A 25,772-nucleotide genomic window follows, 5' to 3' on the forward strand; every position below is an offset into this window, starting at 1 on the left:
GCACAAGGGTGGTCCTGCAGAAATGAGAGAAGCATTTACCTTCAGCTATGCTTTGAAGATTTAGCTGACAGAATTTACTCATGAGCTGGATAAGGGGCAAGAGAGAAAAAAAGTTCAAAGTTTTTCACATGAATAACTGTAAAAATGGAATTGCCTTTTCCTAATAGGGAAAACTGAGAAAGATGGTTGACAGGCAAACTCAACAAATGATCTCATTTTGTTGTTTATAAAGCAGATTACTTAAACAAAATGGATTAGATTTTATGTGTAAGATCTAACATACAAATTATTGTTCTTTCAAATATAGTCTAGTAGGTTTTTTAATGTCATGCTATGAGTTTTTCCTTAGTTCTTCTTTCAGTTTCTTGTCTTTATATTTTAACCTAAAATTTACAATTAAAATGTTTGTGTTATTTCTCTTCCCAAGTGGAAAGTTTATTTTCTCCTTAAGCCAGAGGGAAGGTTTTAACAAGCAAAAGAATAATAAAAAAAATTATTAGTAAAATAGGTTAAAAAAAATTTTTTTTTTTTTGAGACGGAGCCTCACCCTGTTGCACAGGCTGGAGTGCACAATCTCGACTCACTGCAACCTCCGCCTCCTGGGCTCAAGAGATCCTCCTGCCTCAGCCTCCTGGGTAGCTAGGACTACAGGGGCATGCCACCACACTCAGCTAATTTTTCTATTTTTAGTAGAGACAGGGTTTCACCACATAGGACAGGCTGCTCTCAAACTCCTGACCTCAAGTGATCTGCCTGCCTTGACCTCGCAAAGTGCTGGGATTACAGGCGTGAGCCACCATGCCCGGCCTAGAATAGGCAAAATGAAAACAAAATAAACTTTTTTTTCTTTTTATTTATTTCTTTTTTGTATTATACTTTAAGTTCTAGGGTACATGTGCACAACATGCAGGTTTGTTACATAGGTATACATATGCCATGTTGCTGTGCTGCACCCATTAACTCGTCATTTACATTAGGTATTTATCCTAATGCTATCCCTCGCCCAGTCCCCCACCCAAAGACAGGCCCCAGTGTGTGATGTTCCCTGCCCTGTGTCCCACCTATGAGAGAGAACACAGAGTGTTTAGTTTTCTGTCCTTGTGATAGTTTACTCAGAATGATGGTTTCCAGCTTCATCCATGTCCCTGCAAAGGACATGAACTCATCCTTTTTTATGGCTGCTTAGTATTCCATGGTGTATAATATGCCACATTTTCTTAATCCAGTCTATCATTGATGGACATTTGGGTTGGTTCCAAGTCTTTGCTATTGTGAATAGTGCCGCAATAAACATACATGTGCATGTGTCTTTATAGTAGCATGATTTATAATCCTTTGGGTATATACCCAGTAATGGGATTGCTGGGTCAAATGGTATTTCTAGTTCTAGATCCTTGAGGAATTGCCACACTGTCTTCCACAATGGTTGAACTAGTTTACACTCCCATCAGTGTAAAAGCATTCCTATTTCTCCATGTCCTTTCCAGCATCTGTTGTTTCCTGACTTTTTAATGATCACCATTTTAACTGGTGTGAGATGCTATCTCTTTGTGGTTTTGATTTACATTTCTCTGATGACCAGTGATGATGAGCATTTTTTCATGTGTCTGTTGGCTGCATAAATGTCTTCTGTTGAGAAGTGTCTGTTCATATCCTTTGCCCACTTTTTGATGGGGTTGTTTTTTTCTTGTAAATTTGTTTAAGTTCTTTGTAGATTCTGGATATTAGCCCTTTGTCAGATGGGTTATTGCAAAAAATTTCTCCCATTGTGTAGGTTGTGTGTTCACTCTGATGATAGTTTCTTTTGCTGTGCAGAAGCTCTTTAGTTTAATTAGATCCAATTTGTCTATTTTGGCTTTTGTTGCCATTGCTTTTGGTGTTTTAGTCATGAAGTCCTTGCCTGTGCCTATGTCCTGAATGGTATTGCCTAGGTTTTCTTCTAGGGTTTTTATGGTTTTAGGTCTAACATTTAAGTCTTTAAACCATCTTGAATTAATTTTTGTATAAGGTGTAAGGAAGGTGTCCAGTTTCAGCTTTCTACATATGGCTAGCCAGTTTTCCCAGCACCATTTATTAAATAGGGAATCCTTTCCCCATTTCTTGTTTTTGTCAGGTTTGTCAAGGATCAGATGGTTGTAGATGTGTGGTATTATTTCTGAGGCCTCTGTTCTGTTCCATTGGTCTATGTATCTGTTTTGGTACCAGAACCATGCTGTTTTGGTTACTGTAGCCTTGTAATACAGTTTGAAGTCAGGTAGCATGATGCCTCCAGCTTTGTTCTTTTTGTGTAGGATTGTCTTGGCAATGCAGGCTCTTTTTTGGTTCCACAGGAACTTTAAAGTAGTTTTTTCCAATTCTGTGAAGAAAGTCATTGGTAGCTTGATGGGGATGGCATTGAATCTATAAGTTACCTGGGGCAGTAGGGCCATTTTCACGATATTGATTCTTCCTATCCATGAGCATGGAGTGCACTTCCATTTGTTTGTGTCCTCTATTTCATTGAGCAGTGGTTTGTAATTCTCCTTGAAGAGGTCCTTCACATCCCTTGTAAGTTGGATTCCTAGGTATTTTATTCTCTTTGTAGGAATTGTGAATGGGAGTTCACTCATGATTTGGCTCTCTTTTTGTCTGTTATTGGTGTACAGGATTGCTTGTGATTTTTGCACATTGATTTTGTATCCTAAGACTGCTGAAGTTGCTTATCAGCTTAAGGAGATTTGGGGCTGAGACAATGGGGTTTTCTAAATATGCAGTCATGTCATCTGCAAACAGGGACAATTTCACTTCTTCTTTTCCTAATTGAATACCCTTTATTTCTTTCTCTTGCCTGATTGCCCTGGCCAGAACTTCCAACACTATGTTGAATAGGAGTGGTGAGAGAGGGCATCCCTGTCTTGTGCCAGTTTTCAAAGGGAATGCTTCCAGTTTTTGCCCATTCAGTATGATATTGGCTGTAGGTTCGTCATAAATAGCTCTTATTATTTTGAGATATGTTCCATCAATACTTAGTTTATTGAGAGTTTTTAGCATGAAGGGCTGTTGAATTTTATCGAAGGTCTGTTTTGCATCTGTTGAGGTAATCATGTGGTTTTTGTCATTGGTTCTGTTTATGTGGTGGATTACGTTTATTGATTTGCATGTGTTGAACCAGCCTAGCATCCCAGGGATGAAGTCAGCTTGATCGTGTTGGATAAGCTTTTTGATGTGTTGCTGGATTTGGTTTGCCAGTATTTCATTGAGGATTTTTGCATCGATGTTCATCAGGGATATCGGTCTAAAATTCTCTTTTTTTGTTGTATCTCTGCCAGGCTTTGGTATCAGGATGATGCTGGCCTCATAAAATGAGTTAGGGAGGATTCCCTCTTTTTCTATTGATTGAAATAGTTTCAGAAGGAATGATACCAGCTCCTCTTATACCTCTGGTAGAATTCGGCTGTGAATCCATCTGGTCCTGGACTTTTTTTGGTTGGTAGGCTATTGATTATTGCCTCAATTTCAGACGCTGTTGTTGGTCTATTCAGAGATTCAACTTCTTCCTGGTTTAGTCTTGGGAGGGTGTATGTGTCGAGGAATTTATCCATTTCTTCTCGATTTTCTAGTTTATTTGTATAGAGGTGTTTATAGTATTCTCTGATAGTAGTTTGTATTTCTGTGGGATCGGTGGTGATATCGCCTTTATCATTTTTTATTGCGTCTATTTGATTCTTCTCTCTTTTCCTCTTTATTAGTCTCGCTAGCGGTCTATCAATTTTGTTGATCCTTTCAAAAAACCAGCTCCTGGATTCCTTGATTTTTTGAAGGGTTTTTTGTGTCTCTATCTCTTTCAGTTCTCCTCTGGTCTTAGTTATTTCCTGCTTTCTGCTCTCTTTTGAATTTGTTTGCTCTTGCTTCTTTACTTCTTTTAACTGTGGTGTTAACAGTGTCGATTTTAGATCTTTCCTGCTTTCTCATGTGGGCATTTAGTGCTGTAAATTTCCCTCTACACACTGCTTTAAATGTGTCCCAGAGATTCTGGTACATTGTATCTTTGTTCTCATTGATTTCAAAGAACATCTTTATTTCTGCCTTCATTTCATTATTTACCCAGTAGTCATTCAGGAGCAAGTTGTTCAGTTTCCATGTCGTTGTGTGGTTTTGAGTGAGTTTCTTAACCCTGAGTTCTAATTTGATTGCACTGTGGTCTGAGAGACAGTTTGTTGTGATTTCTGTTCTTTTGCATTTGCTGAGGAGTGCTTTATTTCCAAGTATGTGGTCAATTTGGGAATAAGTGCGAGGTGGTGCTGAGAAGAATGTATATTCTGTTGATTTGGGGTGGAGAGTTCTGTAGGTGTCTATTAGGTCCACTTGGTGCAGAGCTGAGTTCAAGTCCTGGATATTCTTGTTAACCTTCTGTCTTGTTGATCTGTCTAATGTTGACAGTGGGGTGTTAAAGTCTCCCATTATTATTGTGTGGGAGTCTAAGTTTCTTTGTAGGTCTCTAAGGACTTGCTTTATGAATCTGGGTACTCCTGTATTGGGTGCATATATATTTAGGATAGTTAGCTCTTCTTGTTGAATTGATCCCTTTACCATTATGTAATGCCCTTCTTTGCCTCTTTTGATCTTTGTTGGTTTAAAGTCTATTTTATCAGAGACTAGGATTGCAATGCCTGCTTTCTTTTGCTTTCCATTTGCTTGGTATATCTTCCTCCATCCGTTTATTTTGAGCCTATGTGTGTCTTTGCGCGTGACATGGGTCTCCTGAATACAGCACATTGATGGGTCTTTACTCTTTATCCAGTTTGCCAGTCTGTGTCTTTTAATTGGAGCATTTAGCCCATTTACATTTAAGGAGTAATATTGGTATGTGTGAATTTGATCCTGTCATTATGATGTTAGCTGGTTATTTTGCCCATTAGTTGATGCGGTTTCTTCCTAGCATCGATGATCTTTACAATTTGGCATGTTTTTGCAGTGGCTGGTACTGATTGTTCCTTCCCATGTTTAGTGCTTCCTTCAGGAGCTTATGTAAGGCAGGCCTGGTGGTGACACAATCTCTCAACCTTTGCTTGTCTGTAAAGGATTTTATTTCTCCTTCACTTATGAAGCTTAGTTTGGCTGGATATGAAATTCTGGGTTGAAAATTCTTTTCTTTAAGAATGTTGAATATTGGCCCCCACTCTCTTCTGGCTGTAGAGTTCCTGCCAAGAAATCTGCTGTTAGTCTGATGGGCTTCCCTTTGTGGGTAACCCAACCTTTCTCTCTGGCTGCCCTGAATATTTTTTCCTTCAGTTTAACCTTGGTGAATCTGACAATTATGTGTCTTGGGGTTCCTCTTCTCAAGGAGTATCTTTGTTTTGTTCTCTGTATTTCCTGAATTTGAATGTTGGCCTGCCTTGCTAGGTTGGGGAAGTTCTCCTGGATAATATCCTGAAGAGTGTCTTCCAACTTGGTTCCATTTTCCCCATCACTTTCAGGTACACCAATCAAACATAGATTTGGTCTTTTCACATAGTCCCATATTTCTTGGAGGCTTTCCTCATTTCTTTTTAGTCTTTTTTCTCTAACCTTGTCGTCTCGCTTTATTTCATTAATTTGATCTTCAATTACTGATACCCTTCCTTCCACTTGACCAAATCGGCTACTGAAGCTTGTGCATGCATCACATAGTTCTTGTGCCATGGTTTTTAGCTCCATCAGGTCATTTAAGGTCTTCTCTACACTGTTTATTCTAGTTAGCCATTTGTCTAATCTTTTTTCAAGGTTTTTAGCTTCCTTCCGACGGGTTCGAACATCCTCCTTTAGCTCAGAGAAGTTTGTTATTACCGACCTTCTGAAGCCTACTTCTGTCAGTTTGTCAAAGTCATTCTCCATCCAGCTTTGTTCTGTTGCTGGTGAGGAGCTGCGTTCCTTTGGAGGAGAGGAGGCACTCTGGTTTTTAGAATTTTCAGCTTTTCTGCTCTGGTTTCTCCCCATCTTTATGGTTTTACCTACCTTTGGTCTTTGATGTTGGTGACCTACAGATGGGGTTTTGATGTGGATGGGGTTTTGATGTTGATGTCCTTTTTGTTGATGTTGATGCTATTCCTTTCTATTTGTTAGTTTTCCTTCTAACAGGTCCCTCAGCTGCAGGTCTGTTGGAGTTTGCTAGAGGTCCACTCCAGACCCTGTTTTCCTGGATATTACCAGCGGAGGTTGTAGAACAGCAAATATTGCTGCCTGATCCTTCCTCTGGAAGCTTCGTCCCAGAGGGGCACCCACCTGTATGAGGTGTCTGTCGGCCCCTACTGGGAGGTGTCTCCCAGTTAGGCTACACAGGGTCAGGGATCCACTTGAGGAGGCAGTCTGTCCGTTCTCTGAGCTCAAACGCTGTGCTGGGAGAACCACTGCTCTCTTCAGAGCTGTCAGACAGGGATGTTTAACTCTGCAGAAGTTTCTGGTGCCTTTTGTTCAGCTACGCCCTGCTGCCAGAGGTGGAGTCAACAGAGACAGCAGGCCTTGCTGAACTGCGGTGGGCTCCACCCATTTGGTGCTTCCCCGGCTGCTTTGTTTTCCTACTCAAGCCTCAGCAATGGCAGACACCCCTCCCCCTGCCAGCCTGCTGCCTCGCAAGTGAGCAAGGCTCTGTAGGCGTGGGACCTGCCGAGCCAGGCGTGGGATGTAATCTGGTGTGCCGTTTGCTAAGACCATTGGAAAAGCGCAGTGTTTAGGCGGAGGTGTCCCATTTTTCCAGGTACAGTCTGTCACGGCTTCCCTTGGCTAGGAAAGGGAAATCCCCCAACCCCTTGCGCTTCCTGGGTGAGGTGATGCCCCACCCTGCTTCAGCTTGCCCTCCATGGGCTGCACCCACTGTCCAACCAGTCCCAGTGAGATGAACCAGGTATCTCAGTTGGAAATGCAGAAATCACCTGTCTTCTGCGTTGATTACGCTGGGAGCTGCAGACCGGAGCTGTTCCTACTCGGCCATCTTGGAACAGACCTGCACAAAGTAAAATTTTTATATCAACTTTTGCATAGACTGTTCAGGTTCATGTTACTTTTCTTTGCCATTGTTCTGTTGTAGGTATATGCCAATCTAACATCTTGTCAAGCTCTTGGAAATATGTGTGTGATGAACATGAATTCTTATGACTTTGCCACATTTGATGCATGTGGACTATTTCAGTTTATCTTTGAAAATACTGCTGGACTGAGCACTGTTCATTCTATTTCATTTTGGTAAGGATATTTTGATTGATGAAATGTTATTTTGACTGAATTCAGTGCAGTTATTAATATATTCACAAATACTAATAATAAGAAATATTTATTCTCCATTATTAAAACAGTTGTAACTGTTTTTAGGAGACAGAATCTTCCTTGGCTGTTTTATGGAGACCAGTTAGGATTAGCACCTCAAGTGCTCAGTTCTACCTCTCTTCCTACAAATTTCAGTTTTAAAGGAGAAAACCAGGTAAAAGTGTCTAATATCATTAGAGGATAACTACATTTTGATTTATAATTTTAAAAGGTAATAAAGTTACAATTCTTGCCTTTTTAGGTTGTTGGTACAAACTCAGTTACTAAACTAAATATAAATGTCAACAACTCATAAGAACTAAATAGTATAGAGTTTAGCTGTCTTACTGAATATGTGGATACTTCTGGATTGTGTGGTTATGGCAAGAAGTTGTACTTGTAGGGTTGGGAAGAGCAGTTTTCATCACCAAATGCAAAAAATCTCTGTCCTGTTTTTTCCACACCTTAAAGAATTGCTTCCAAAGATTGACTGGGGCTCTGTGACATTGCTCAGCACTTCACAGGGCCAAATTCCTACCTGTAACTTTTTGACCTTCCAGAATGAGGAGATACTATTCTCCCACACTGCCTCCTATTTAACAGGTTCGAAAGGAGGCTATCTGTCACTAGTGCTGCCTCTCAATTCTAGAATAATAATTTTCATGCAAAAAACCAGTCCAATTCTTTCAGGTCTATTTAGTCATAGAAATAGATTAATTGAGCCTCAAAATAAAGATAATTGAATGTAATTTTTCAACAAAAAAGATCAGTCAACAATGAAAATTTCTTTATAGGATATTGTATTACTTTCAGAGTATTTGACCTGATTTTGCTCTTGTTTTCTTTAATCAGAATACAAAACTGAAGTTTGTTGCTGCTTCCTATGATATAAGAGGAAATTTTCTCAAGTGGCAAACTTTAGAAGGAGGTGTTTTACAGGTAAGCATGATTCTAGTTAAAGAATTAATAACGTGCATTATTTTTGCCTGAGACAAAGCCAAGAGGAAAAGATTATTGTATGAATAAAGCATCAGTTACATACTACAGTTGATTTTTTTTCTGATGCTTTAAATTAGAATTTCTTAAGTTTTTTGTTTGTTTGTTTTTGTTTTTGTTTTTTTTCTTTTTTTTTGAGATGGAGTCTCGCTTTCTTAACCAGGCTGGAGTGCAGTGGCGCGATCTCAGCTCACTACAAGCTCCGCCTCGCGGGTTCACGCCATTCTCCTGCCTCAGCTGGGAGCTGGAACTACAGGCGACTGCCACCACGTCCGGCTAATTTTTATGTACTTTTAGTAGAGACGGGGTTTCACCATGTTAGCCAGGATGGTCTTGATCTCCTGACCTCGTGATCCGCCCTTCTTGGCCTCCCAAAGCGCTGGGATTGCAGGCATGAGCCACCATGCCTGGCTAAGTTTTATTTCTTTAAAGTTATGACTTTCATTTATAACAGATGTTCCCTTAACTTTTCATATCCTTGATACATTAAATAAGTATTATGTAGAGCATATATCCATGTTCGGGTTTGAGAACTCTTGAGTATAAGAATAGAAAACATTTGTGAGAGATATTTATCTGTTGTATTATTTTGCTGTAGCTTTGTCCAGACACAGAGACAAGGCTAAATGCTGCTTATTCATTTGGAACAACCTACCAACAAAATGTAAGTTTGAACAATATTAGTCTATATTTTAGCTTTATTTTTCAAAATATCATATCAGCAGTAATTGGAATAATACTTAAATTTTTGAGATTGGAAATTTTTTTTTCTTGGTTTTTTTTTTTTTTTTTTTTTGAGATGAAGTTGTGCTCTTGTTGCCCAGGCTGGAGTGCAGTGGTGCAATCTTAGTTCACCACAACCTCCGCCTCCCAGGTTCAAGTGATTCTCCTGCCTCAGCCTCTCGAGTAGCTGGAATTACAGACATGTGCCACCACGCCCAGCTAATTTTTTGTATTTTTAGTAAAGACAGGGTTTCTCCATGTTGATCAGGCTGATCTTGAACTCCCCACCTCAGATGATCTGCCCTCGTCAGCCTCCCAAAGTGCTGAGATTACAGGCATGAGCCACCGTGCCTGGCCGGAAATGTTTTTAATAGTGATGAATAATTTCACTATTTAATATAATTTTTTATTACCTGGGTACATAAAAGCTTAATTTAAGTGGCATAAACAGAGCACCTTGTTATCTATAGAGTTTTTTGTTTTTTGAGACAGAGTCTCGCTCTGTTGCCCAGGCTGGAGTGCAGTGGTGCAATCTCAGCTCACTGCAATCTCTGCCTCCTGGGTTCAAGCAATTCTCGTGCCTCAACCACCTGAGTAGCTGGGACAACAGGCATGTACCACCACACCCAGCTAATTCTTGTGTTTTGCATAGAGATGGGGTTTTGCCATGTTGACCAGGCTTGTCTCAAACTCCTGACCTCAACTGATCCACCAGCCTTGGCCTCCCAAAGTGCTGGGATTACAGGTGTGAGCCACCTCGTCCGGCCTAGAGTCTTAAACATCATATAATATTACATCTTCATAATAAATTGTTTATCTGCTTCTAGGCTTATAGGTCTTAAAAAGTAATGCTTACTTCTGAGCATTTTGAAATAAAGTAAAAATACTACTTTTTTAAAATGACTAATAAAAAGTTACTCCCTTCTTCTACCCCCTCATAACAAATAAAAATAATTCCCTCATCGTCTTCCATTCTTTTCTTTCTCCTTCCTTCTCTGACTTTCCTTACTTTGATACCTATTTTGAAATTACATTATCTTACTAAGGAATATTATGAGCCATTCAATACTTGAAAAACATGCATGTATTAGTCCGTTCTCACGCTGCTAATAAAAACACATCCGAGACTGGGTAATTTACAAAGGAAATAGGTTTAATTGACTCACAGTTCACCATGGCTGAGGAGGCCTCAGGAAACTTAACAATCATGGTGGAAGGGAAGCAAACATGTCCTTTTTCACATGGTGACAGGAAGAGAAGTACTGAGCAAAAGGGGGAAAAGCCCCTCATAAAACCATCAGATCTCATGAGAACTCACTCACTATCATGAGAACAGCATGAGGGTAACTGCCCCTATGATTCAATCACCTCCCTCCGGGTCCTTCCCATGACACATGGGGATTATGGGAACTACAGTTCAAGATGAGATTTGGGTGGGGACACAGCCAAACCATATCAATTCATTAGTCTGTAAAAGTACATCTTGATAAAGTTCCACGCACAACCATAGAACAAAACCATAACAAAAAACACCATTATGGAAAGTAGATTGGAAGAATCTACTAACAGTGGTTACCTCTGGATAGTGGGGTTAGAAATTATTTTTTTCTTTTTTATAATTTCCAAATTTTCTACCATGAACATGAATTTACTTCTTTTGTCAGAAATGATTTACACGTTGTTGTTGCTGTTGTTGTTAAAATAAATGTTATTGTGCTTCTAACATCGGCCAGAAAGATCAACACTTATGTAATGCCTATCTCTGTGTGCTCAGCATTTTATCGTTATTATCCCATTTGATTCATAAAATAACTATATGAGATACATAGTATCTGTGCTTCACAGATGAGGAAATTATGCCATGTAATTAGGTAATTTACTCAAAGACTTGTGTCACATAAACTGTGGAGCCAATGTTCCATCATCAGGTTTAAAAAGCATTTTTATTTCTTTGAACCTGGCTAACTCTCAAGTCCTTCATAGCCTAGTGGGCAAAACAGTTATATAGACAAAGAATTGCAAAGAATGTGATAAGTGTCATTCTATAGGTATGTACAAGGTACTGATTCCTGGGGAAGTATAGAAAGGCTTCACAAAGTAAGTGATACTTGGATTTGTATAATGAATATGAGTTTTCCAGAAGAACACAGTGGGGAAGGAAATATCAGACAGAAATCACATTTGTAATGACAGAGAGACATACAGTAGTATGGCATATTTAGAAACTACAAGTAGATTAGTATGAATGGACCACCATAGACTGATAGGGAGTAATGAGAGATAAGCCTGGCTTGGTTAATGGAAGCCAGATCATAGACATCATTGTACAGCAGGAGAAAAAATTGGGAATTTATCCCGTAGGACAGTAGTTTTAAACCTTTTCACTGATGTACCCTTAATATTGAGAATGAAGGTATACCTCCTTCATCTGAGTTGAAGCTCAAGAAGTTCTCAAAATTCTCAAAGCAGTACTTTACTGTTAGTGTTTTTGGTCCTTATAAAATAATCATAGTATTCATGTTTTGGAAGACAAATGAAAATGCATATAAACAAGGTAGTATAAAGACATTTTGCAAAACTAGAAAAACACTCTGAAGATAATAAATATGCTTGCTAATTTTCAATTGTGATCTTTTATTTTATTTTTTACTTTTTAGTACTTTAAGTTGCTGTTTTATGTGCTTTTATTTTTAATTTTACTTTTCAGTGTGAGATTCCTATCTCTAAGATCTTAATTGACTTTCCCACTCCTATATTTTATGATGTGTACCTTGAATATACTGATGAAAATCAACATCAATATATTTTGGCTGTGCCTGTGTTAAACCTAAATCTTCAACATAATAAGATATTTGTGAACCAAGGTAAGACATCCATACATACCACTCTTTTCCCTGAGCAGAAATCAATAAATAAGTTAACCTACATGATAATTTAATAAACCACTGATTATAAGAAAGGTCATGAATTCTCTCTTATATGGTTCTATACAGTGTGCCAAAAAATGAAACAATAAATTGCTGGTGGACTTAGAAACTATTGCTAATTTTATTGCCAGACATATTGTTAAGAAATTATACTGTTGCTGAGGGTATATCCTGAGAAACATTAGTAGAACCGTAAATTGGGGCTTTTTCGTCAAGCTGTCCCGAATATGCTTTTTTGGACAAATTAGTTTCTTTTGTTGTTATTCATGTTATAAAATTCTGCTTTTTCAGGTAATTTGCAGGGGAAAGCCTTCCAAATTTATGAAAAGTTCAATCAGAAGACATTCAAGTCCAAGGCACGGTGGCTCACGCCTATAATCGCAGCACTTTGGGAGGCCAAGACGAGAGAATTGCTTGAGCCTAGAAATTGAAGACCAACCTAGGCAACATAATTAGAACTGGTTGCTACAAAAAAAAATTTAGCTTGGTGTGATGGTGCACCCTTGTAGTCCCAGCTACTCTGGAGGCTGAGGTGGGAGGATCACTTGAGCCCAGGAGGTTGAGAATGCATGCAGTGAGCCATGATCATGCTATTGCACTATAGCCTGGTCAACAGAGTGAGACCCTATCTAAAAAAAACAAAAGAAGACATTCACATGAGTTAGAGAACGCCATTGTCAGGTGTTTCTTATACTAGTAGCTTTTTGCAGCCATCTTATCTAAAACAATAATTTTATGTTTTAAATTTGTGCAGTAAACTTTTTTCTTTTTATAATAAAAGACAGCAACTCTGGAAAGTGGCTTCTAACTCGGCGCATTTTCTTAGTGGATGCAGTAAGTGGACGAGAAAATGACTTAGGAACTCAGCCAAGAGTAATTCGAGTTGCTACTCAAATATCACTGAGGTAAACAAATGTCTAATGATATTATTTATGGGAAAATATCATAATGGAAGTGTTTGCCAGTCATTAGTAGATGAAAACAATAAGGACAACTGAATTGGAACAGTTGGTCGGGTTATTTTAGGTGTATGTGTAGATTGGCATAGACCAGTAAAAGTGAATAGCCAAGGGGGAAAACTATAACAGAAGAGTGTGAGGAGTTAGGTCAAAATGCACATTATAGGTCCCACTCTAGACCTGCTGAATTAGAATGGGTTGCGAATAGCTAAGTAAATACCAGTGAGCTGAAATTGGTGTTTCAGAAAGAGCTTGCCAGATGATTGTTAATATTTAGGATTCCCCTGTCCTCATTTCTTTCAGTGGCTGTTGTTCTAGGTTTACCCAGATTAATTTTCAACACCTCCCTCTTCCTAGGATAATCTCATTATGATCCTACGTTAGGATAGTACCTCGCCACTTAAATTTCTCTTTCTTTTCCAGTGTGAGATCTCTAAAATCTTAGTGACTTTCCCACTATAATATTTTATGATGTGTACCTTGAATACACTGATGAAAATCAACACCATCATCTCACAGTAGTTTGGTACTTTGAAGTACTTCAATATACTTATTTTTCAGTTATTTCATTTTGATTCTCATAATCTTATAAACAGTGCAGAAACTTTGTTATTTATCATGCTGAAATCCAAATGTACTGTCTTTTCAGCATTTCTTCAGTCTGCTAATATGGTGTTCCTAGTAAAAATGAAAATGCACCTAGTCAGACTTGATGTGTTCTTGATGAAACCATGCTGGCCCCTAGTGATTGGCACTTTCCTTTTTGAATTCACAAACTGTGCAGTACTAATGCATCGAATTTGGCAAAATGAACCTCACTTTGTGCCATAACCATATTACAGCTGACACTTTTTTTTTAATTTAAAAATTTATTTATTTGTTTATCTTGAGACGGGGTCTTGCTATGTTGCCCAGACTGGTCTTGAACTCCTGGGCTCAAGCAGTCTTCCCGCCTTGGCCTCCCAAAGTGCTGGGATTACAGGCATGAGCCACTGCACCTGGCTTGACACATATTATTTTGTTAAGAATTCATCTTTCTCTTTTGAAAATCAAGATCTTATCTGCCTTTCTTTAGGCTTCATGTAGCACTGTACTTTTGATTATTCCTCAAAGATAGTTTATAGTGCTTCAGTGATTTCATTTGTAAACTTCACAGGACTTGGATTGAGCTTCTAATTTATCTCAGATGGTACATTTTTGGTTTGCTTTTTCTTTAATCTTACACCATCAGATGGTATATTTTAATGTTCAAGTCTTGATCACTGAAGATAGCTTTTGTTGTCATCATTAGTTTATGTGTAACCTTCCTTAGTCCTTGTTAACTACTTGGTTCTGAGATCATCAGACAATTCATATTAAATTCAAAAGAAATGGTAAGTTAAATGCATGTTTAAAGGCCCGGATATACTGATTACTATAAATGCATTTTCTTTTAAATAGCGTCCACCTTGTACCCAACACAATAAATGGAAACATCTACCCTCCCTTAATCACCATTGCCTACAGTGACATTGATATCAAAGATGCCAACAGCCAGTCTGTGAAGGTGAGTTCCTGACTTATCAGTGCCCTTGTATGTATAAATAGAGTATAATACTGATTCAGTTTACATTTTGGTCAAAAGACAGTCTTTTTTTTTTTTAAGTTCTAAATAAACCTTTCTCTACATATAGTCAAGTCTTAATTATTTTTTACTAATAATGGTAAGAGGTGAGTTCTTATGGATCCTGAGTATAAAAAAGTAAGAATGGATTATGTTTTTCAGTAGAAGCCTCACCAGCAGTTGAGTATCCTTGTTAGGGATCCTGGGATATGCTGAGATGTTCAATGTCTGCTCCTGTTCTTTTTGGCCACCTTGCTTTTGTTAAGATTTTGTGGGTCACGCACAGTGGCTCATGCCTGTAATCCCAGTACTTTGGGAGGCTAAGGCGGGCAGATCATGAAGCCAGGAATTCGAGACCAGCCTGACCACCATGGTGAAACCCTGTCTTTACAAAAATACAAAAATTAGCCAGGCGTGGTGGCGCACATCTGTAATCCCAGCTACTCAGGAGGCTGAGGCAGGAGGATCACTTGAACCCGGGAGGCGAAGGTGTAGTGAGCCAAGATCGCGCCACTGCACTCCAGCCTGGGCGAAAGAGCAAGACTCCATCTCAAAATAAATAAATAAATAAAGATTTTGTGTCTTTGCCCAATTAAGCCAGGAACTCAGACTTTACAGTGGGCATATGTGTGCTCACCAATCTATGACCCACTTAATAGAGACATACTTCAACAGGCAGAAAGAGATGATGATTATCAGCTTTATAACTAGTATTGCTAACATGAACTAGAGGATGTAGTTTGGACCTGCAGCCAAATAGGTTTCCCACTACTTCACCAACTAAATTAAACTTAACTACAGGACAGAAGGCCTCTCCTGCCTGGGAGGGCCTACGTATGGAAGCGAGACCTCTTAGGCTGCACTGCAGAGAATGAGCCTAAAGAAGGTTGAGCCACACATGCTCAGTTCCTCTTCTCAACTTCTCCAGTCAGATAAAGCATCCCTGCTTTGAGGAGGGGTAAATGAGAGAGGGATAGAGGTAAAAAAAAAACAGAGGTAATTCTTCTGTACTTTTTCCTCCTAGAGATTAAGTGGCTATTCTCTTCTTTCTCTAAAAACATGAGAAGTAGAGCATAAGCATTTCTTACCTCCAAACTCTGTAAGAGCTTTGAATTTCTACTATTTTACTTCTGTATTTTAATATTCTAGTTCCTTCAGCCAGTGCTTTTGGCCTCTTTGTTGTGCTTGTACTTGTACTTGACTGCTATTAGATTCAAACTTTAATTAAGCAAAAATACACATGTAGTATAACTTTTAAAGACTTTCCATCCTCATTTGTATTACCTAATCCAATGCTAAAATTAGTTTCCGTTGACTGAGCTTGTATACACTGTAATGAGAGGAGAAGAAAATCCAAAACATGCTTGGTAACAACAAAAGACTGCCTGGTTTAAAACTTCCTGGAGTGATATTATGGGTAATCAAGAATATATTTATTTTCAGCTTGACCAACATAGTGAAACCCTGTCTCTACTAAAAATACAAAATTAGCCAGGCATGGTGGCGCTTGCCTGTAATCCCAGCTGCTTGGGAAGCTGAGGCAGGAGAATCACTTGAACCCAAGAGGCGGAGGTTGCAGTGAGCCAAGAGCACGCCATTGCACTCCAGCCTGGGCAACAAGAGTGAAACTCTGTCTCAAAAAAATATACATATATATATATATTTTTTTAATGTAAAACACTTCTGAGTTTTTTTCTTTAAATATTATTCTTGTCCAAAATAATTCTAAACTAAGCCTTGATAAATTGAAAAATAACAAATAGAAAAAAGTTAAGTCTGCTGGTCGTAGTGGCTCATGCCTGCAATCCCAGCAGTATGGGAGGCTGAGGCAGGCAGATCAGTTGAGGTCAGGAGTTAGAGACCAGCCTGGCCAACACGGTGAAACCCTGTCTGCTAAAAATACAACAACAAAAAAAATTATCTGGGCATGGTGGCGGGTACCTGTAATCCCAGCTACTTGGGAGGCTGAGGCAGGAGAATCGCTTGAACCTGGGATGTAGAGATGGCAGTAAACCAAGATTGCACCACTGCACACCAGAGTGAGACTCTGTCTCAAAAGAAAAAAAAAAAGTTAAGTCATGAAACTACATTGATGAAGTCCACCTCAAATTATTCTAATTATAAAATATACAATTCTTTCATCATTTCTTAATTTCTCATGGCAGCTGTTGCAAAATTTTACATCAGTTGTAAACATCCAGCTATGTCTCTGCTCTTTATCTGGTCTTGAGCAGATCAGGACCATCTAATATGAATTCCTTAAGATTTCCTCTTTAATGTTTCAGAATCTCTGATTCATTGTCCTTCCCATTTCTTGTTCCTGTTTCTAAGAAAGAAGGTCCCTTCCTCTCTTCCTAAACTAATCTTCTATCTAAACTCATTTACAGTACCTTTTCCAATATCCTGTTCCATCCCTAATGTCTTATTCAGCCAAGTCTCTCTGCAAGTCTCTTTCCTTTGCTTATAAAAACTCTCAGATTGCCTTATCTTAAAAACAAACTAAAACAACCAACTAAACAAACAAACATTTTACTCAGTTCTGCCAGCTGCCCAGCTTGCTATTGTATCTCTTCTTCATTTCCCAACCATTTATTCTTTCATCATTTGCAGTCTGGCTCTTGCCATTTACTTCTTTGAAAACCTCTTTCATGAAAGTCAGCAATGATTTCCACATATAGTGGCTTTCTTTACCTTGACATTTATACAACATTTGACACTGTACTCAACCTCCTCCTCCTTCTTGAAACTCCCTATTCCATGACCATGGTAAGACTTAGGTATCTTCCTCTCCTACCCCTCACAGTCCTCTTCTCTGACCCTTTACTAGGTTCTTCTTTCTCTTGTCTCTTAATGTAGTGGTATCTTTAAGATTTTGTTCAGACCTTTGATTAATCTGTGGTTTAGCAACTGGTGGTTTACCCAATTGCTAAATTCCTGATGCACAAGTTTAGTCAAATTCCTCAGTTACAGAAGTCTATCAGAAAATGAAATATGATTAGTTTGTGCATGAATTTAACTTATCTCCTAATGAGCCCCTTTTTTAATGTGTGTGAAAGGATATTTAAAGCAGCACAAGTAATTCTCAAAAGCATATCTATTTACGTGTAAGTTAAAGGTCAACTCTAGTAATATTGATAGTTAAAAACTATAGTGTTTATGGTAAAACCCAGCTACAAATGTATTTTTATAACAAAAGTAAGTTTGTATCATATAATTTCAGTATAGCTAATTTGTTTTGTTTTAAATATCAGGTTTCTTTCTCAGTCACATATGAAATGGATCATGGAGAAGCACATGTCCAGACAGATGTAAGTTTATTTTAACCTTTTAAAATATATACAGTGTATTTTATAATTAAATAATTTCAGATGTGCAAGAAAGTTGCTAAAACAAATTTGCCAGCTATTCTTTCCCCAGACTCCCCTAATGTTAGCATACAAAACCTTAGTACAATGATCATAATCTGGAAATTAATATTGATGTAGTCCTATTAACTAAACTACATACCATTTGAATTTCACTATTGAATTTTTTTCTGTTTCAGGACCCAATCTAGGGTCACATATTGCTTTTAGCTGTCATATCTCGTTAGTGTTTTACAATGTGTGACAGATTCTTAGTCTTTCTTTGTCTTTCATGACCCTAACACTTCTGAAGAGTACTGGTCCATTATTTTGGCCCTCAATTTGGGTTTGTCTGGTATTTTCCCATGATCAAATTGAGTTCATATAGTTTTGGCAAAGATGCCACCAAAGTGATGCTATAATAATAAATAAAAATAAGTATCTCATGGGGGAGATTCTTTGAAATTATGCAAACATCCTGCTTCTTCTTATTCTCCCCCTCTCATTTTTTTTTTTGAGACGGAGTTTTGCACTTGTTGCCCAGGCTGGAGTGCAATGGCACGATCTTGGCTCACCGCAACCTCTGCCTCCTGGGTTCAAGCGATTCTCCTGTCTCAGCCTCCTGAATATCTGGGATCACAGGCATGTGTCACCACACCCAGCTAATTTTTGTATTTTTAGTAGAGATGGGGTTTCTCCATGTTGGTCAGGCTGGTCTCGAACTCCCAACCTCAGGTGATCCACTTGCCTCAGCCTCCCAAAGTGCTGGGAATACAGGGGTAAGCCACCATGCCCAGCCGGCCCTCTAATTTTATTTTATTTTATTTTAAATGGAGTCTCACTCTGTCGCCCAGTCTGGAGTGCAGTGGCGCTATCTCGGCCCACTGCAACCTTCACCTAGCTGGTTTAAGCAATTCCCCTGCCTCAGCCTCCCTAGTAGCTGGGATTACAGGCACACACCACCACGCCCAGCTAATTTTTTAATATTTTTAGTAGAGACAGGGTTTCACCATATTGGCCAGACTGGTCTCGAACTCCTGACCTCAGGCAATCCACCCGTCTCGGCCTCCCAAAATGCTGGGATTACAGGCATGAGCCATGGTGCCCGGCCCTCTAATTTTATTAAATAGCATCCATTGATGATTTTGCCTGCAGAAAGTTTCACTGTGGTATTTGCCTGATGGTGATTTTCTGTTTCCCTAATTACTTTTTTATTTATTAATTTGGAACTTTACTATAAGGAGAAACTCTCCCTTTGCTCACATTATTTATTCAATTATTTATTTTTAAATCAGTGTGAACTCATATTTATTTTATTCTAGTAATTATAATATATTATTATTTGTTTTCTTGTTCAAATTGTCCCAGATTTGGCCATTACAAGTTCCTCCAACTTGACTCCTGTGTCCTTTCTTTTTTTTTTTTTTTGAGATGGAGTCTCACTCTGTCGCCCAGGCTGGAGTGCAGTGGCGCGATCTTGGTGGCTCACTGCAAGCTCCGCTCCCAGGTTCATGCCATTCTCCTGCCTCAGCCTCCCCAGTAGCTGGGACTACAGGCACCCACCACCATGCCCAGCTAATTTTTTGTATTTTTAGTAGAGACGGGTTTCACCGTGTTAGCCAGGATGGTCTTGATCTCCTGACCTCATGATCCGCCTGCCTCGGCCTCCCAAAGTGCTGGGATTACAGACGTAAGCCACTGTGCCCGGCTGACTCCTGTGTCCTTTCAACATTTCCCACCCCACCATTTTTTTGAGCACTTCCTTACTTTCTGTTCACAGTGTTTTTGAACACCGATGACAGAAATTACATAAATTCTCAATTGTTCTTTTGTTTTTTAGATTGCTTTGGGTGTATTGGGTGGGCTAGCTGTTTTAGCATCTCTTTTGAAGACAGCAGGATGGAAGAGGCGCATTGGGAGTCCCATGATTGATTTACAGGTATAATCTCAGGAGTTTTTTAAGAATATTTTTATCTTTGGACCATTCTGGATCCTTCTCATAAGACACAGCTAGAGGATAAGTAAAAAAGTTGCATTGAATTTTTCTGGGATATGTAATTAGGATAAGTATTGCTGGGTCATATGGTATATGTGTACCTCATTTTCTTCCCACCATACTGTATGCCAGTCTGTATTCCCACCAGCAATGCTCTTCTTATTTCTGCACATACTTGGCAACACTTGATATTTTTCCAACCTTTTCATTTTTTGCCAACCTCATGGCATATAGTAGTATGTCATTGTTGATTTCATTTTCATTTCTCTGTACTCTTCATATACATTTTAATCGTCTGGGTTTCTCCTTCTGTGAACTGCCTGTTTATATCCCTTGCCCATTTCTCTATTATGTTTCCAGTTTTTATTGTTTATTTGAAGAATTTTTTTTTGTATTTTCTAAATAGTAACCCCTTTTTGGTTTCTGATGTTGAAATATATGACCAAATAAATATGTGACCCATCTGTTATTTTTATCCATGTAGTCCTTTGTTTAACAGAAACTTTCAGGTTTGTTTTTGTTTTCATTTTTGTTTTTTTGTTGTTGTTGTTTTTTTGAGACGGAGTCTCACTCTCGCCGAGGCTGGAGTGCAGAGGCACAATCTTGGTTCACTTGCAACCTCTGCCTCCCGGGTTCAAGCAATTCTCCTGCCTCAGCCTCCTGAGTAGCTGGAATTACAGGCGCACACCACCATGCCTGGCTAATTTTTGTATTTTTAGTAGAGACGGGGTTTCACCATGTTGTTCAGGCTGGTCTTGAACTCCTGGCCTCATGATCCGCCCACCTCAGCCTCCCAAAGTGCTGGGATTACAGGCATGAGCCACCACGCCTGGCCAGAAACTTTTGGTTTTGATATCATCATATCTGAATATTTTTTCATGTTATGATACGTGCTTTTGGGATCTTGTTTAGGAAAACCGTCCCTATATCAAGATCACAAAGATAGTCCACATTTTATTCTATTAACTTTATACTTTCACTTCATGGTTAACCTTTTATTTTTATTAAACACTTAAAAAATATTTACCATGTACCAGGCACTTTTTAAAGCTTTATGTATGTAATTTTCTTAATCCGCACAGTAGCTCTTTGAAGTTAGGTTATTATTATTGTTTGCATTTTACACGTGATGAAATTGAGGTAAAGGTTAAATTTTATACTCACTTGATTTTTGCAACTCAGTAATAGGTATTTCCGTTTTGCTGATGAAGAACATGAGACAGGTTACATGGTAGCTTTAACCAAAGTATCTTTCTGATTCCAAAGCCAGTGAGCTAAGGAATCAGCAGGGGTACTTGATTTACTACTTGGGATAGTCCAGAAAGGCTTCCCAGAGAAATGAACTTTAAGTGGGATTATCTGTTCATTCCACAATAGTCACTGAGGCTGTATTGTCTAAGTGTCTGGCACTCTACCAGGAGCTGGAGAATGTGTTAGTGAGCAAAGACAGACATAGTCTGTGCTCTCAGAAATCATGAGAGCTTACCAGAGAGAGGAAGAGAAGAATATTTGGTAAAACAATGCCCATTTTATTCCAGAAAGTATTTGAGATGAACGTATGGAGTGGTTAGTCATTGACTACATGGCTGGAACTGGCAGATGAGGCTAAAAAGTTAATTTTGGCCCATATTGTGAAAGACCTTGTGGATCAGGAATTTATATTGCAGTGAGGAGTTGTTCATTTTTAACAAGGGGAGTGACACAATCCAATTTACATCTTAGAAAACTAACTCTGGTGGTAGTGTGGAGGAGATATTAGAGGGGAGGATTCCCAACTAAGAGAAAATTAGGAAGCAGTTCAATTTTCTTAGATAGTGAAAGATGAGAAGAGTTGAAAGAAGAGGCTACCAGGAATGGCCAGAAAGGTAAGGAGCCAAAAGGTAGCAAGGAGGAGGAAGCAGGTGGTCTTTATAGCTGGATCATATGGGGATATGTGAAACAAGGCTTCAGGCTTAAGAAATGGAGTGGATGATGTATAAAAGTGGTAGTGTTACTAAAAGTGGTGTATACATGGAGTCTTAAACAGCTGTAATTCTTTTTTTTTAATTGCAGACAGTTGTGAAATTCTTGGTGTACTATGCTGGTGATCTAGCCAATGTTTTCTTTATCATCACAGTGGGAACAGGTCTTTACTGGCTTATTTTCTTCAAAGTGAGTGAGTTTCTGAATTTTCCCCAACTGCCAATATCTGAATAGTTGAAAAGCTTTCTTTATAAAGGAACTATTTTTATTTGAGAGAATTTTTGATCAACAGTATTAAGAAAAGTTCCCAACTCCCCATTCCTTGAGTGTGCTGAGCTTATCGATTACATCACTATCTTCCTCTTTTATGCTTTCTTTGGTTTATAAATTGTGCTTAGTAAAAACCTTGTTCAATTGGAAGACTTAGGTGGGAGGATCCTGTGAGTCTAGAATCAAGTCCTGCCCGGGCAGCATACTGAGACCCTCCTTTCCCAAAAAAAACAAAAACAAAAAACAAACAAACAAAACTGTGTGTGATAATATTTAATCAAGTAATTTTTATTATAGGCACAGAAGTCTGTGTCTGTTTTGCTGCCAATGCCAGTTCAGGAAGAACGTTTTGTCACTTATGTTGGATGTGCCTTTGCTCTGAAGGTAAGTTTTAAAGGACAGGTTACCAAATTTAAAAGGCCTGCTAATGAACTAACAAGTCTTTAAAATTAAAATGCTTTCAAAAATCTTTGGCGTGAAATTCACTTTGGTTTTGAAAGAAAGCATTAATTATTTTATGTGGTAAATTTACTTTTATTTATAGTAGATGCTCAGTCTGAAACTCTGCCTTAAATATTTTTTTCAAAGAAGCCATAAATTTGTATGGCTTATTTGATAAAATGATATTTCAGTATATAACTTTCTTTAAAGTCTGATGATACATTCACAATGGGACAAAATGTCTTCAGGCATGAATTTTGTCTCCATTAATCAAGGGTAAAAGGTACCACTCTGGATAAAGTGTTGAGATCTTAAAAGTTGTTTTGTCTGTCTCCAGATTCCTTTGCTCCTTTCTTCCTATGGCCCCCCAATCCCCAACTCAGTGTTCTCCATCAATGTAGGTGAATCTCTTTATATGCCTCTTGGTAGTCCTTATCCTATTTTACTGTGAGTGTTAAGTGTCTGCTTTTTCCACTGACTGGGAGCTTCTTGAGGTGAAGTATCTCATACTTAGATTTTTATCCTTTATTTGATGAATAATGCAGCAACTAGAAAGAATGCCTCAGTTTAAACATATTGCTTCTATAAATAAGAAAGATGTGTTTCAACAGCACATTCTTTAAAAATCAGAAATCTGAATAGCAGAAATAGAAAAAAAAGACAGAACATTCGAAAACTTTAATTAGGAAAAACAAACTATAGTTGAAAATATCTTTACTTATAAAGAAGTCAGCTGATCTACAAAACAAAGTGTGCTTCTAGAATCTTTGGGAAAGAGTCAATTATATAAGTCCCTATGTGAGGAGGAGGAAAAATGTCTCCTCTTTTCATATTCCTATTTTAAAGAAAGAAAAAGGGAAGGTAAATTAAGATGTATATGAAAATTCTGTGAATTTGATGATTCCAGGTTATCTGATGAGCTTCTAATGATTCCTTAGTGGTATTATAACTTCATGTGAATTCACTCATAAAATTATATGTTCTTGTGATAACAGTATGTTTCTTAAAGAGTCAATATTGGTTTTATAAGCAGGCTTAACGCTGGTACTTTTTCAGGTGTTTTATTATATGTCATTCTCAGGCACTACAATTTTTGCATAAGCTCATATCCCAGATTACAATAGATGTATTCTTTATTGATTGGGAGCGACCTAAAGGAAAGGTTCTTAAAGCTGTTGAAGGTAATTGAAATAAAAAATATTTGTACCAAAATTCTTTTGCTACCCTTGCAGAGCAAAGGAGGTAAAACTCTTTTACTCATTTTATTTTCCTGACCAGGTGAGGGTGGTGTACGAAGTGCCACTGTTCCTGTAAGCATATGGAGAACATATTTTGTAGCAAATGAATGGAATGAAATTCAGACTGTGAGAAAAATTAATTCACTCTTTCAAGTACTTACTGTCCTCTTCTTTTTGGAGGTATAAACTGTTTGATGTGATTATATGCGACTTACATGTACCTTATAAATATTAAACTAATATAATTCCAACTAAGTTTTCATGACAGTGGAAGATTTCTCTAAAGGTTGAAATATTGTTGTGAAGCCATTAAAAAGGAGTGCCTTTATGTTATGTATTTTACCACAATTCTTTTTTTAAGTTTATCATCTTAAGCATTTTTAAGTGTAGAGTTTAATAGTGTTAAGTTGGCCAGGCACAGTGGCTCATGCCTGTAATCCCAACACTTTGGGAGGCTGAGGCAGGCGGATCACCTGAGGTTGGAAGTTCAAGACCAGCCTGGCCAACATGGAGAAACCCCGTCTCTACCAAAAAATACAAAATTAGCCGGGCATGGCGGCACATGCCTATAATCCCAGCTGCTCGGGAGGCTGAGGCAGGAGAATTGCTTGAACCCGGGAGGCGGAGGTTACAGTTAGCCGAGATTGCACCATTGAACTCCAGCCTGGGCAGAAAGAGCAAAACTCCATCTCAGAAAAAAACAAACAAACAAAAAGTAGTGTTACGTACATTCACATTGCCATGCAAAATCATCATCACCATTCATCTTAGAACTCTTCATCTTGCAAAACTGAAACTCTATACCCCTTAAACAACTCTGTACCCATTCCCTGCTACACCTAACCCCAGGCAACCACCATTCTATAATACTTTCTGTCTCTGTGTGTTTGACTGCTCTAGGTGTGAGGAGTAGCTTTAAAACCACTGGTTTGTATCAGAATCCCTTGGGGATCTTTTGTAAAATACTTATGCTCAGGCTTACCCTTAGAGACTATGTGTTGATTTAGTAGCTTTGAGGTAACTCCAGGTATCTATATTTTGAAAAAGCTCCCTACCCCCGATCCATATTCTCCCCTGCATTAGAATCACTATTATAAGTTTGATATTTTTCAACAAATTTTTATTGAACACTTACTGTAGACTATGTTCTGTGCTAAGAGCTGGGGCTAAACTGAACAAAACACAACATGTTTGTGATACATTTGCAGTTATTTCATGGATTTGGTTGGAATTATTAAAGGAAGTATTCAGTACTGAGTATAAGACTGAACATGGAAACGGTTTATATGGGAATAGGTTTTCTCAGGAATTATCTGCTTAATTAAGATTGAATATAAATCATTAACTCTTAGGTCTGTCTGTCTGCCTTCCCTCTTTTTTCTTCTTTCTTTCCATTCTCTTTCCCCTTTCCCTTCCTTTCCTTTTATAAAACTAGTAGAAGAATGTTTGTATCCCTAGGGCTTTAAAATAATATGAACAAGACTTCCAAAGTTCACTTGAAGTGGTATTTTGGTTTTTCTTAAATGGACAGATAAAAATTACATTTGTTTATAGTTTACAATACAGTGTTTTGATATATGTATTCATTGTGGAATGGCTAAATCAAGCTAGTTTATCTGTTACCTCACATACTTCTTTTCTTTTTGTACTAAAGTAGTGTGTGTGTGCGTGTGTGTGTGTGTGTTTGTGTGTGTGTGTGTTTAAGAGTTTCCTCAGCTTTAAAAGGTGTTACATGAAAAAGTTTTATGGTCAAGTAAGTTTGGAAAATATTGGATTCAGTATAATCATGTAGCACCTTTTACTGTAAAACTTCTCAGAGCCTTTATTCTACAAGGGTGGGAGGCATGGAGGTGAGTGTAATGGATGGACCAAAAGTATTTAAACATAGATTCTTTTTTCAAGAACTTATGTCCTTTAGAAGACATTTTGTAATATACTGTTTTAAAGTATAAAAATGTTTAGTACAGTGCCTGGCACATGTCAAATACTCATGAAATACTACTTGTTGGTTTCACTCATTGGTAGTTTACTGATGAAAGTTTTATCCTTTTAATTA

The 25,772-nt window shown here is 38.2% G+C and overlaps 1 protein-coding gene across 11 annotated transcripts in view; it reads left to right on the forward strand.

The window, feature by feature from the left end:
• The window catches only part of TMEM67 (transmembrane protein 67), a 63,283-nt gene that overhangs the window by 18,612 nt on the left and 18,899 nt on the right, over positions 1-25,772 (forward strand). For 5 of the 11 annotated variants that reach the window (XR_001720315.3, XR_010159633.1, XM_528307.6 and 2 more), the window contains 13 exons: positions 7,043-7,197; positions 7,324-7,432; positions 8,110-8,196; positions 8,852-8,917; positions 11,684-11,840; positions 12,685-12,808; positions 14,303-14,408; positions 17,717-17,773; positions 19,650-19,748; positions 21,858-21,956; positions 22,335-22,421; positions 23,560-23,659; positions 23,757-23,896. Coding sequence is in view for 7 of the 11 variants with exons in the window: in XM_528307.6 (XP_528307.3) it covers positions 7,043-7,197; positions 7,324-7,432; positions 8,110-8,196; positions 8,852-8,917; positions 11,684-11,840; positions 12,685-12,808; positions 14,303-14,408; positions 17,717-17,773; positions 19,650-19,748; positions 21,858-21,956; positions 22,335-22,421; positions 23,560-23,659; positions 23,757-23,896 (1,386 nt within the window). In the remaining 4 variants the exon portion in view is untranslated. The remainder of the gene's footprint in view (positions 1-7,042; positions 7,198-7,323; positions 7,433-8,109; positions 8,197-8,851; positions 8,918-11,683; positions 11,841-12,684; positions 12,809-14,302; positions 14,409-17,716; positions 17,774-19,649; positions 19,749-21,857; positions 21,957-22,334; positions 22,422-23,559; positions 23,660-23,756; positions 23,897-25,772) is intronic. The other 6 variants (XR_008536788.2, XR_010159634.1, XM_009455653.5 and 3 more) reach the window with 3 other exon arrangements.

This window comes from Pan troglodytes, chromosome 7, assembly GCF_028858775.2.
Source record: "Pan troglodytes isolate AG18354 chromosome 7, NHGRI_mPanTro3-v2.0_pri, whole genome shotgun sequence".
In the NCBI taxonomy this organism is placed as follows: Eukaryota; Metazoa; Chordata; class Mammalia; order Primates; family Hominidae; genus Pan; species Pan troglodytes.